General features: G+C 32.4%; 1 protein-coding gene across 1 annotated transcript in view; it reads right to left on the reverse strand.

The window, feature by feature from the left end:
- Positions 1–6,209: 6,209 nt before the first annotated feature.
- Positions 6,210–15,207, reverse strand: part of LOC132551809 (phosphatidylinositol 4-kinase alpha-like) — a 78,343-nt gene continuing 69,345 nt past the window's right edge. Inside the window, exons 43-49 of the mRNA XM_060215952.1 lie at positions 14,695–14,767; positions 14,287–14,446; positions 13,908–14,012; positions 13,197–13,322; positions 10,850–10,970; positions 9,299–9,458; positions 6,210–7,531 (exon numbers count right to left, since the gene is read on the reverse strand). Coding sequence (XP_060071935.1) covers positions 7,306–7,531; positions 9,299–9,458; positions 10,850–10,970; positions 13,197–13,322; positions 13,908–14,012; positions 14,287–14,446; positions 14,695–14,767 — 971 coding nt within the window. The 3' untranslated portion in view covers positions 6,210–7,305. The remainder of the gene's footprint in view (positions 7,532–9,298; positions 9,459–10,849; positions 10,971–13,196; positions 13,323–13,907; positions 14,013–14,286; positions 14,447–14,694; positions 14,768–15,207) is intronic.

Consider the following 15,207-nt stretch of genomic DNA (forward strand, 5'->3'; position numbering starts at 1 on the left):
TGTCCCAAGTAGTAACTGAACCACACACCTCAGACCTTAACCTAGGAAACACAGATCTGTCTGGAGTAGTAACTGAACCACACACCTCAGACCTTAACCTAGGAAACACAGATCTGTCCCAAGTAGTAACTGAACCACACACCTCAGACCTTAACCTAGGAAACACAGATCTGTCCAAAGTAGTAACTGAACCACACACCTCAGACCTTAACCTAGGAAACACAGATCTGTCCAAAGTAGTAACTGAACCACACACCTCAGACCTTAACCTAGGAAACACAGATCTGTTCAAAGTAGTAACTGAACCACACACCTCAGACCTTAACCTAGGGAAACACAGATCTGTCTGGAGTAGTAACTGAACCACACCCCTCAGACCTTAACCTAGGAAACACAGATCTGTCCAAAGTAGTAACTGAACCACACACCTCAGACCTTAACCTAGGAAACACAGATCTGTCCAAAGTAGTAACTGAACCACACACCTCAGACCTTAACCTAGGAAACACAGATCTGTTCAAAGTAGTAACTGAACCACACACCTCAGACCTTAACCTAGGAAACACATCTGTCCCAAGTAGTAACTGAACCACACACCTCAGACCTTAACCTAGGAAACACAGATCTGTCCCAAGTAGTAACTGAACCACACACCTCAGACCTTAACCTAGGAAACACAGATCTGTCCAAAGTAGTAACTGAACCACACACCTCAGACCTTAACCTAGGAAACACAGATCTGTTCAAAGTAGTAACTGAACCACACACCTCAGACCTTAACCTAGGAAACACAGATCTGTTCAAAGTAGTAACTGAACCACACACCTCAGACCTTAACCTAGGAAACACAGATCTGTCCCAAGTAGTAACTGAACCACACACCTCAGACCTTAACCTAGGAAACACAGATCTGTTCAAAGTAGTAACTGAACCACACACCTCAGACCTTAACCTAGGAAACACAGATCTGTCCCAAGTAGTAACTGAACCACACACCTCAGACCTTAACCTAGGAAACACAGATCTGTCCAAAGTAGTAACTGAACCACACACCTCAGACCTTAACCTAGGAAACACAGATCTGTCCAAAGTAGTAACTGAACCACACACCTCAGACCTTAACCTAGGAAACACAGATCTGTTCAAAGTAGTAACTGAACCACACACCTCAGACCTTAACCTAGGAAACACAGATCTGTCTGGAGTAGTAACTGAACCACACCCCTCAGACCTTAACCTAGGAAACACAGATCTGTCCAAAGTAGTAACTGAACCACACACCTCAGACCTTAACCTAGGAAACACAGATCTGTCCAAAGTAGTAACTGAACCACACACCTCAGACCTTAACCTAGGAAACACAGATCTGTTCAAAGTAGTAACTGAACCACACACCTCAGACCTTAACCTAAGAAACACAGATCTGTCCCAAGTAGTAACTGAACCACACACCTCAGACCTTAACCTAGGAAACACAGATCTGTCCCAAGTAGTAACTGAACCACACACCTCAGACCTTAACCTAGGAAACACAGATCTGTCTGGAGTAGTAACTGAACCACACACCTCAGACCTTAACCTAGGAAACACAGATCTGTCTGGAGTAGTAACTGAACCACACACCTCAGACCTTAACCTAGGAAACACAGATCTGTCCAAAGTAGTAACTGAACCACACACCTCAGACCTTAACCTAGGAAACACAGATCTGTCCCAAGTAGTAACTGAACCACACACCTCAGACCTTAACCTAGGAAACACAGATCTGTCCCAAGTAGTAACTGAACCACACACCTCAGACCTTAACCTAGGAAACACAGATCTGTTCAAAGTAGTAACTGAACCACACACCTCAGACCTTAACCTAGGAAACACAGATCTGTTCAAAGTAGTAACTGAACCACACACCCTGGATAATCATCTGACCAGAGGAGTGATTGAACTACACACCTCGGACCTTCACCCGAGAAACGAAGACCTGACCAGACTAGTAATTGAACAACACAGCTTGGACATTTATTAGAGAAACACAGACCTGACCAGACTAGTAATTGAACAACACAGCTCAGACATTTATTAGAGAAACACAGACCTGACCAGACTAGTAATTGAACAACACACCTCAAACATTTATTAGAGAAACACAGACCTGCCCAGAGAAGTGATTAAACAACACACATGGGATCTTCACTCGCGATGCACAGACCTGACCAGAGAAGTGACTGAACCACATATTTTGGATTTTCAACTGAAAAACACAGACCTGACCAGAGAAGTGACTGAACCACATATTTCGGATTTTCATCTAAGAAAAACAGACCTGACCAGAGAATTGACTCAACCCCACAACTCAGACCTTCACCTGAGAAATACATACCTGGCCGAAGTAGTGGCTGAATGACACATCTCCAACCTTTACCTGAGAAACAAAGACCAGGCCAGACAGGTGTTTTAACGAGACACTTCCGACCTTCACCACAGGCGGCATTATTCCTACATTTTAATGACTGTGCTATTGAGAACCATTATCTACTTCCATTAACAATCAACAAAGTGTAGCAGGTGATATATTTATTTCCTCAGTTTTCTATATAGGCATGTCCTACATCTGTTGTACACAAGCAAGGTCATGGTAATTGAATAAATACATAATAATCACAGAAAAGAGAGATAAATAAGACTAGAAAACACATAATATTACATAAAAGTAAAAATACAGCTAGAAATCTTACATTCGTTCTCCAAGCATCCTTGTTATCACTATTTGATATCATGTAAATGATAAATCTAATACAGCTAAATCAAGTTGATTTAAGTGATCCATGACTGAAAAATCATCATATCTTTACCTTGTTCTATATTCCTTCCTTATTTTGACAATTTTATATTCTCATCAATATTCTACTTGGATAACCACTTCTGCTAAATCTAATAATAAACATAATTACCCATACCTTCACAACAGAAAACTTATATCAAATCAATCCTTAATTCTATAAATAGTCTTTTTCAGTCTAGTGATTTATCATATGGATATTACAACGTACCATACAATGCAATGGATATAAAAACAAGACATATGAAAAAATAAATCCTTGCTATCCATGCTGTTTTGTCAAAATTCCAATAAAAACTGAAAAAGAAGCTGTCAAAATAAAATTTGTATATAATTTTTGTTCAAAAGGCAAGTTACTTCATGAAAGCTGTCTTGAGTGTTGATACATAATCAAAAAAACTTTAGAGGTAAGTGAGAATATCTGTAGACAATATAACCACCGAACTGAACATGGTTTACCTGTTAACATCACAGCTGAGTACATAAACAATCTCATTTACAGCATTTAAAAGAACCAACTGATTTACATTGATAGTCAATTGATACAAAGTCAAAAAGACCAACTTTATAGGATTAACACCAGTCAAACTATACCTGATATAATATAATAGATAAAACAATATATTAAAACACAATTACAAATATAATATTACTAGTAATACTTTGTTCAAACTAAATATCACAAAGGTTTCATTTAAACCCATACTCACAACAGCTATGACACAGAAGCTTTTTAGTCAATTAGTCCATAAGTAATGCCATGTCACAAAATTTCATCCTAACATCATTTATTGTAATCTAGTGTTTAAGAAGACTCAAAGAGGAGAGCAGTATACCTTTGGGTATATGACCTGCAGGGGACACAACTCTAGCTGCTTTTATACACGGCATACAGGGGAAAGAACTCTAATTTGTTTTACAAGACCTTGCAGGGGACAACTCTTATCCTTGTTTAACATGACCGAAGGGGTGATCACCCTAGCTTTATTTGACAAGAATTAAAGGGTATAGCACTTTATCCAAATTGATAGGGAAGGGAAAGCACTCTAGCTTTCTTTTACAAGACTTAAAGATGTGGGTGGAAACCTTCAATATTGTTTTACATAAATTGAAGAGGACATGGAACACAGAACACTCTTGAACCTTGGAATTTTGGCAAAGTCACATCAATATTAATACTTTTTTTTTTGTGCTGATAAATACAATTAAATGATCAGCTCCATCCTCGATTGTAAAGTTTAAATGTATGTGGAATTTTGTTTTCATCTACTTTTAGTCCTATCTATATTTTAGTCATAAAATTACATCTTTCATTATTGTAACAAAGACAATCAGACACTACCCCTAATAGATGTTTAATACACTGCACAAATTCCTGAACACATTATTCTGACTTGGTCGAACAGGAGTTTATAAATAAATTGAGACTGTTGCAATTCAAATGTTTAAAATGTATAAAAAAATGTCCTTGTTTTGCTATAAAATCAGTAAGACTGATCCTTCCAAAACATATTTTCTTCACTTTAAAATTTTCAGAAATTTGTTGAAACACTTGATACATGATATTGTAAATATTCTGCATTTGAGGACTTCTATCTTTGAATAACCACTTTACTTAGATGAAAAACTATTATCAGAAGCTGTCAAATTAAAAATATAATTGTCATCATTGACATCAGGTTTACTGAATTTCAAACCAAGAAGTGCCTAGGAATTTATGACGGCAGTATTTTGCAAAGTATCTACTGGCCGGAAGACAAATGTACGTATACATTACAAATTAAGAGACAATTTGCATCATTTAAACAATACAAGTCTATCAATTCTATATCAAGGTCTGTACTCCAGAGAGGTTTTATTTCTTCATCACACTCTTTTGAAATTTTATAATCTCCTGCCAGTCAGAAAATCCTTCGTACAAAATACTGTAAGCTAGGTTTTGTTTGTACATAAACAATAAACAGAGGTCTCAAGAATATAGGAGAATTATATAGGCTATTTAGCTAGTAAAACTAAATCTCATAAGCAACAACATTCATATCTAATGAACACAAGCAATACACTACAAAATAATCAATTGTCAATCATAACGTTCAGCCCATTAAAATATAAATTTTTATGGAAATGAAAATAATGTCCTAATCCATTCATAGAGAGATTGTGTTTGACCTGGAAATTCTTGGAGAAACAATGAGAGATTACAATTTTAGAATATGTAAACTTTTTATGATAACATGGAATGTTCACATGAAATAATCCCTTTTACATGACAATGTTAACACTATTACTTTTACATGACAATGTTAACACTGTTACTTTTACATGACAATGTTAACACTGTTACTTTTACACAACAATGTTAACACTATTACTTTTACATGACAATGTTAACACTATTACTTTTACACAACAATGTTAACACTGTTACTTTTACACAACAATGTTAACACTTACTTTTACACAACAATGTTAACACTGTTACTTTTACACAACAATGTTAACACTGTTACTTTTACACAACAATGTTAACACTCTTACTTTTACACAACGATGTTAACACTATTACTTTTACATGACAATGTTAACACTGTTACTTTTACATGACAATGTTAACACTGACAATGTTAACACTATTACTTTTACATGACACTGTTACTTTTACACAACAATGTTAACACTGTTACTTTTACACGACAATGTTAACACTATTACTTTTACACGACAATGTTAACACTATTACTTTTACACGACAATGTTAACACTGTTACTTTTACACGACAATGTTAACACTATTACTTTTACACGTTACTTTTACACAACAATGTTAACACTATTACTTTTACATGACAATGTTAACACTATTACTTTTACACAACAATGTTAACACTATTACTTTTACATGACAATGTTAACACTATTACTTTTACACAACAATGTTAACACTGTTACTTTTACACAACAATGTTAACACTGTTACTTTTACACGACAATGTTAACACTGACAATGTTAACACGCTTACTTTTACATGTCAATGTTAACACTATTACTTTTACACAACAATGTTAACACTATTACTTTTACATGACAATGTTAACACTGACAATGTTAACACTATTACTTTTACATGACAATGTTAACACTTACAATGTTGACACTGTTACTTTTACACAACAATGTTAACACTGTTACTTTTACACAACGTTAACACTCTTACTTTTACATGACAATGTTAACACTGTTACTTTTACATGACAATGTTAACACTGACAACGTTAACACTATTACTTTTACATGACAATGTTAACACTATTACTTTTACATGACAATGTTAACACTGACAATGTTAACACTATTACTTTTATATGACAATGCTGACACTATTACTTTTACACAAAAATGTTAACACCATTACTTCTACATGACATTGTTAACACTGACAATGTTAACACTATTACTTTTACATGACAATGTTAACACTTTGAAATGTCCTTTTTATGATAGTCTTTGTTAAGAATAGCGACTCTCCTTCCTTTTGTAACATTACTTTTAAACATCTTCTATCATTACCACACTGAGTATTTTTAACATTGTTGGATTTCATGTTGGCTATTAATACTTTGGAAATCAATACATAAGCACCTAACAGTTCAGTGTTCTTTAACACTGAAACTAAATGTCTTTAAGTACAAGCAATAATCTTCAGAAAAGTACATATTAATTTACTTTAGAGGTCATTAAGTGCTAACTTATGTCATTAAATAATTTCATTAGAGGTCAATAAGTACAAGCAATTCTGACCATAATATTACAAGTCAATAAGTTTAAAATATTAAGTATGCTTTTGAGGTATAGTAGATCATATAGAATAGATAAAAACTTATTTGTTGCTTAAACATTGAACGCAAAATATATCCACCGGATATCAAAAAGTTTCAATTGATTATAACAATATCTATACCTGGTGAAAAAATTTGCCGTAACAATAATCCTAACCTCTCAACCAACAACGATATGAAGCACTTTTCAAAGCACATATTTCACAATTTTTTACAGGCAATGATACAAGAAAAATTAATTATAAACTCATCAATATATATATGCTTTGATCAAAGAAAAACACAATAAAAATAGATTGATTATCAGAAATAATAAGTTTCATAATAATTTCGGTTGAAATGTTCCAAAGAATTTGTTAAATAGCTAGTAGGTCTATCAATTGTATTTCCAGATTGCTTCAACACCAGTGATGTTGTTACCCTGTACAATGAAGCAGATTATATAGGATATATTAGTCCCAGTGAGTAGAAAGGAATTTAGGAGATGTTGTAACTTTGGAGACTAAGGTCAACCTCACAGTATAAAATCATTTCTGATCTACATTAAAGCTGTACAATCTGTCAATACAGTATGCAAATATTTACTAGGTTTTTTTCCGAAGCACCATTCACTTAAAGTTTCAATCACTGTTTTAGTATGGTATCTGATTCTGTAGGTACTGTATCCTGTCATAGGAGCTCGCCCTCCAACTCAGGTAACACTTCTCCACCACCTTGAGCATGTAGTTGGCAGCCTCTGGTTCTGAGGCATTGGGTCGGAATCGTGACCTCAGTTGTTTGATGGTCTGACCTCTGAAGCAAGGCAATCCAGTGTCCAACATCAGTGAAACAAGGGAGACAATCTCTTCCTGATAGGGCCTTCAATAAAAACAACTTTAATTAATCATCTTAATTTTGTCAAAAGCATGCAAATTGTATAAACAACACCACAGCTAAAATATAACGTCACTTCTTCAAGAACCCCAGATTTGATGAATTCAATATTTCATTACATGTAATTTTCTTCTGTTTTGATAAAAAATGTTTCAACAAACAACATTCTCAAGATGATTCCTACAGGTATAAGGAGTTTTTGTTCACACCTCATTACATTAGCAGATTTTCAAACTCTTATTTCTGAAGTTACATTTCTCTGCAGCAGTTTCCACCCTGATTCGAGGGTGGAACTCTAAATGTACTGGAAATCATCTAAAACAATTAAGGATGTTGACAGCTACTGATACACTTAATATTTGATGATATATTAGTTCATTCATCAACACAGTTTTGTATGACAACACCAAAATATGATTAAAAAGCCATAACGAGAGGCCCATGGGCCTTAACGGTCATCTGACAAAAAGCAAGCCAAACCTAGAAAGTGGGTTGAGGTCATTCATTTGAACAAACTTGGTAGCCTCTCCTCCAAGCATCTTACAGGCCCAATATCAGCACTCATGGACTTTTGCTTGTTGAGAAGAAGTCGTTTGTATATTTTAACATATTTGACCCCTGTGACCTTGAAAGTGGGTTGAGGTCATTCATTTGAATAAAATTGGTAGCCTTTCCTCCCAGCATGCTACAGACCCAATATCGGCACTCATAGACTTTTGCTTATTGAGATGAAGTCCTTTGTATATTTTAACATATTTGACCCCTGTGACCTTGAACGTGGGTCAAGGTCATTCACTTGAACAAACTTATTAGCACTTCATCCCAGCATGTCACAGGCCCAATATCTACACTCTGAGCCTTTTGGTTAATGAGAAGAAGTTGTTTAAAGATTTTAACATATTTGACCCCTGTGACCTTTAAAGTGGGTCAAGGTCATTCATTTGAACAAACTTGGTAGAGCTCCATGCCAGTATCCTCTGTGCCAAGTATTAGCCCCCTAGACCTTCTAGTATTTGCGAAGAAGTTGTTTGAATGAAAAGTTTACGCACGGCGGACGGCGCACGACGACGGACGAAGCACGATGGCTATAGGTCATCTTGACCCTTTGGGTCAGATGACCTAAAATGTCACTTCCATTCTCCCGTATAAATTCTCTAGGTCATTGAAACTATATAGCCACTTCAGTTAGTACAAAATATTAATCGAAAAAGAAACGGAATGTACAGACACATGGTTGGTTTGATTTGCATATCAGCCCACTTGTTCTGTGTTATAGTAACACTGACTTTGGATAAATCAGAAGTGATCCTTTAAAAAACAAATATTTATCTATGAGTGAAACTACGTTGAAAAACCTACAAACAATAATTGGCTGTTTTTTAAATTTATATACGGACCACAGTAATGGCAACGCCCATTTGATATCAGGTAGGCATCATGTGAACATTGCGAATTCTCATTAGGTTTTGACCAGCTTTGATGTGCTTTGTCAAGGCAAAATAAAAAATCACCTGTGGATATTAGCGGTCATGTGGCACCTTTAAAAAGTTTTTCACCACAATGAACCTCAACCATTGAGTAGACCAAAACCAAATTGAATACTAACTTAAAGCATATGTTCTATCAACATACATTTACACATGTCTAGCCAATTTATTTACTGATCACTAGGCCTTTTCTTTCGTTCAGCACCACCTACTTCTCTCTCAACCCCTACATTCACTACCAAAGCTACATATCTTTGAGATGTACCTGACTGCCAAATATCCTTGAACGCAAAGCTCCATGAACCACTGGAAGGGTGCAGCTTCCATGGTTCCACCCATGATTAGCACCATTTCCTCTGTGAGCTTGAAGTCAGGCTCCCAGCCTAGGTTGCCCCCTGGTGAGCTTTCAAACAGGAAGCCAAAGTCTGCAGGCAAAAGTATATTACAACTTTAATTTTCACCATCATAGAAGTTTACTGTAACACAGGTACTCATCTACTGTCACAATACTACGACAAAACAATATACATCCTAGGATAGAATCACAAACCTCTCCATCTCACTTCATTCTGAACATATCAGTTTAATGGGAACAAACTTTTGATCTACTAGAAATTTGGACAAAAAGATATCTGTGAGGGCTATGGTCAGCTTAGAAATACATATGTACTATCAGCAGTTTCACAAATTAATCAGACATGTAAGGGTCAATAACAGTAAGTAGATGTAAAGTTCCCAAACAATGAATTACACTTTCAGGTAAAACACTTTTAAAATGTTTTTTCTAATAAGAATTGTATAAGTGTTTCCTTCTGCAACTATATTTTCATTTTATTATTAAATTGTACATAACTATCATCTTACCACCACAAACTGGACATCAGAGCAAAAAGAAGTACCTGATAAACTAATTAGCATATTCAGCATTTTGTCTTTAGTGTCTGTTAACCACACCAAACTCGAGTCTACCCCGTATTTGAACTGTACTACCTTCTGATCACCAGACATAATAGGTTATAAAGTTTAATACTAGAAAGATTTATCAATATAATGTGACCACAATTGTTTAACATTAGAAATATTAACCTGTATAATGTGACCACAACTGTTTATATAAGAAATATTTACCTATATCATGTGACAGCTGTTTAACATTAAAAATATTTACCTATTTGTTTAATGTGATAGCTGTTTAACATTAGAAATATTTACCTGTATCATGTGACAGCTGTTTAACATTAAAAATATTTACCTATATGTATAATGTGACAGCTGTTTAATGATAGAAATATTTACCTATATGTATAATGTGACAGCTGTTTAATGATAGAATTATTTACCTACGTGTATAATGTGACAGCTGTTTAATGATAGAATTATTTACCTATATGTATAATGTGACAGCTGTTTAATGATAGAAATATTTACCTATATGTATAATGTGACAGCTGTTTAATGATAAAAATATTTACCTATGTGTGTAATGTGACAGCTGTTTAATGATAAAAATATTTACCTATATGTATAATGTGACAGCTGTTTAATGATAGAAATATTTACCTGTATCATGTGACCACAACTGTTTAGATGATAGAAATATTTACCTATATGTATAATGTGACAGCTGTTTAATGATAGAAATATTTACCTGTATCATGTGACAGCTGTTTAATGATAGAAATATTTACCTGTATCATGTGACAGCTGTTTAATGATAGAAATATTTACCTATGTGTATAATGTGACAGCTGTTTAATGATAGAAATATTTACCTATGTGTATAATGTGACAGCTGTTTAATGATAGAAATATTTACCTATGTGTATAATGTGACCAGAACTATTTAACATGAGGTTGCCGTTATGCCGATCCTTCAGCTGAAGTAGAAAGCTCACAATGCTGTAGGCTGCCATACTGATGATAAAGTTTCTTCTAGCCTGAAAAACGTAGAAAAATTTGTATATTGATATGATGTCTTAAATCTTACACTGGAATATATTTTAAGTTTTAACTGAATATAGAATGCACTTGTCAATAGGTGAATATGTAAACATTACCTTGTTAGTTTTGTAGACTTGTTTTGTGTGTTGTGAAATATATCAATGGTTTGAGATCTATAAATTATTATATCATAATTATAAGATGATATGAGCAAAGAAGACTTATCACTAATGAAAAATATTAAAGATTTTAAACTGAGTATAGTATAGTCACTAATTATAAATATTAAAGATTTTAAACTGAGTATTGTAGAGTTACTAATTATAAATATTAAAGATTTTAAACTGAGTATTGTTGAGTCACTAATTATAAATATTAAAGATTTTAAACTGAGTATAGTATAGTCACTCATTATAAATATTAAAGATTTTAAACTGAGTATTGTAGAGTTACTAATTATAAATATTAAAGATTTTAAACTGAGTATTGTTGAGTCACTAATTATAAATATTAAAGATTTTAAACTGAGTATAGTATAGTCACTAATTATAAATATTAAAGATTTTAAACTGAGTATAGTATAGTCACTAATTATAAATATTAAAGATTTTAAACTGAGTATAGTATAGTCACTAATTATAAATATTAAAGATTTTAAACTGAGTATTGTAGAGTCACTAATTATAAATATTAAAGATTTTAAACTGAGTATTGCAGAGTTACTAATTATAAATATTAAAGATTTTAAACTGAGTATTGTAGAGTCACTAATTATAAATATTAAAGATTTTAAACTGAGTATAGTATAGTCACTAATTATAAATATTAAAGATTTTAAACTGAGTATTGTAGAGTCACTAATTATAAATATTAAAGATTTTAAACTGAGTATTGCAGAGTTACTAATTATAAATATTAAAGATTTTAAACTGAGTATTGTAGAGTCACTAATTATAAGTATTAAAGATTTTAAACTGAGTATTGTTGAGTCACTAATTATAAATATTAAAGATTTTAAACTGAGTATTGTTGAGTCACTAATTATAAATATTAAAGATTTTAAACTGAGTATTGTAGAGTCACTAATTATAAATATTAAAGATTTTACACTGAGTATTGTAGAGTCACTAATTATAAGTATTAAAGATTTTAAACTGAGTATTGTAGAGTCACTAATTATAAATATTAAAGATTTTAAACTGAGTATTGTTGAGTCACTAATTATAAATATTAAAGATTTTAAACTGAGTATTGTAGAGTCACTAATTATAAATATTAAAGATTTTAAACTGAGTATTGTTGAGTCACTAATTATAAATATTAAAGATTTTAAACTGAGTATTGTAGAGTCACTAATTATAAATATTAAAGATTTTAAACTGAGTATTGCAGAGTTACTAATTATAAATATTAAAGATTTTAAACTGAGTATTGTAGAGTCACTAATTATAAGTATTAAAGATTTTAAACTGAGTATAGTATAGTCACTAATTATAAATATTAAAGATTTTAAACTGAGTATTGTAGAGTCACTAATTATAAGTATTAAAGATTTTAAACTGAGTATTGTAGAGTCACTAATTATAAATATTAAAGATTTTAAACTGAGTATTGTAGAGTCACTAATTATAAATATTAAAGATTTTAAACTGAGTATAGTATAGTCACTAATTATAAATATTAAAGATTTTAAACTGAGTATTGTAGAGTCACTAATTATAAGTATTAAAGATTTTAAACTGAGTATAGTATAGTCACTAATTATAAATATTAAAGATTTTAAACTGAGTATTGTAGAGTCACTAATTATAAGTATTAAAGATTTTAAACTGAGTATAGTATAGTCACTAATTATAAATATTAAAGATTTTAAACTGAGTATTGTAGAGTCACTAATTATAAATATTAAAGATTTTAAACTGAGTATAGTATAGTCACTAATTATAAATATTAAAGATTTTAAACTGAGTATTGTAGAGTCACTAATTATAAGTATTAAAGATTTTAAACTGAGTATAGTATAGTCACTAATTATAAATATTAAAGATTTTAAACTGAGTATTGTAGAGTCACTAATTATAAGTATTAAAGATTTTAAACTGAGTATTGTAGAGTCACTAATTATAAATATTAAAGATTTTAAACTGAGTATTGTAGAGTCACTAATTATAAATATTAAAGTTTTTAAACTGAGTATCGAAGAGCATCTGCTTCCTACTTACTGTCTGGAAGTCATGAGTATCCTCATCCCCGTAAGTCTGTAAGAAGTAGTTATACATACTGATGTCTGTCTGTTTCCCAATCTCGTCACGAGACTTACTATCTGGTACACATTCTATCACCCCTTTCTACAACAGACAAATCAGTGAATCCATCTTCAACAAACAATAATGCCAGTTCTAAAAAGTTGTATAGAATCTCTAGTCTGATCTTACACCGAACATACATCCCTGTTTCAGAGATGTGATATTATCCAATTTTAATTACATTAAACCAAAACTTGTTTAATAGGAAATTCTAAGATATGAATGAGAGACACAAAATGACACTAATTAATACATAACTTTAATGCAACAAGTATAACTGACTCACATTAATCAGCAAAAATTTAACGAAAATGAAAAATATTGAGTATCAGGCGCACAGTTCACTAGATACAAGACAGGCATATCAACTCATCAGAGATTTAGACGATACAAGATGTAGAGTAAAAGTTTAGACAGACAGAAATTCTGATACCAGTGTGTCTCCCAAAGAGAAATATCAATACATTACACACTATATAGGAGTGACAACAAAACACTGTTCACTATCTATGATAATAACATAGTTACTTAAATTGATCTGGACAGAAGATGGTGTAATAATGACTCCATCTTATTAGTTTAAACCTGGTGTTGGTGAGACTGGTTTCATCAGGGGAGATAACTTACTCCTGGCGAGGTGGCCACCACTCTATATGGTACAAGATATAGCTCTAATCCTGTCTGCTCAAAGATATTCTTGAACATCGCAATCACCTGGAGGGCCAACATATCCTAGGAATAAATGAACAACTATCAGCTTTGATACCTTTAGACCTAGTTTTTAGTTTAGTATAGGAATATAATTATGATAAATTATGAATTTATCATTTTGACATGTCTTATAATGGTATCAGTGATAAAATATTTGCAGGTATGTTTCATGGATGGTCAATTTACAAATACAAATTTTTTTGTATTATTAAACCAGGAAATTTTCATTTTTTTTATTAACATTAACGTAAATGAGATTAACGTATCTAATTTGGTTTCTTTAGTTAGTCTATACCTGTCTGACATCATCGCCAACTTTAAAGATGGCCGCCTGCCACACAAGATCTTGTTCTTGGATGGCTAGGTTGGAGGTGTCACTCATTCCAAGGTTTTCTAATTCTGTGATTCCACATTTCTTCACACCAAAACGAGCCAAGAATGGGGCCTTTGCAGCACTACAGACAAATTGATCAGGTTTAACCCTTAGGAAATTGTTGACAGCTTTGTGAAATTCATGTCAATGCACCAACAAATACAAGTTAATCTAAACACATAAGATTTTGCATTTTACACTGAAGTATTGAATACCACTTACTTGTTATTATTTTTCTGCTTTGGTTTAAATGTTTAATATCCAAAACAATTTCTGATATTTGAGTTTCAGTTGAAATATCAAGCAGCTGAGATGAGCAGGAAAACTTACCTCTGCATGGGTGTTCCGGACTTATAATCAATTTTAGCTACAATGGCTTCCGGGTTTGAAGGCAGGTAACATCCTGTAAATATAATCCAAGAAGATATTCTCTGTAAGATACTTCCATCGAACAGTTATCTTAGTCCCAAATGTTGATAAATAGTAAATACTACTAAGTACTAGTATATTTATTATTATTTCAAAATTAATAAACATATCAAAACTACCTGTCATAGTACATTTATAACATCACTTTAATGTAACATTTTGACATCATTTCAACATATTTTTTTTATATTATTCAAATGTTAAAAAAAGGTTATCTATGTTGAAATAACATTAGTTTTCATGCTTGTTCACATAATTTAAGCAATAAGAATTTTATTTATTATTGATTTAAAATAATGTAAATTAAATGTTATCAACATTATGAAAAACTGATATTGCATCATGTGACAAAAACCCCAAAGTATTCCTCAAAACTCTCCTACAAGACCAGATGAATTATACACATCAATAAAC

The sequence above is a fragment of the Ylistrum balloti genome, unplaced genomic scaffold (genome assembly GCF_031769215.1).
Source record: "Ylistrum balloti isolate Yb309-2 unplaced genomic scaffold, AGI_CSIRO_Ybal_v1 Utg370218, whole genome shotgun sequence".
Taxonomy (NCBI): Eukaryota; Metazoa; Mollusca; class Bivalvia; order Pectinida; family Pectinidae; genus Ylistrum; species Ylistrum balloti.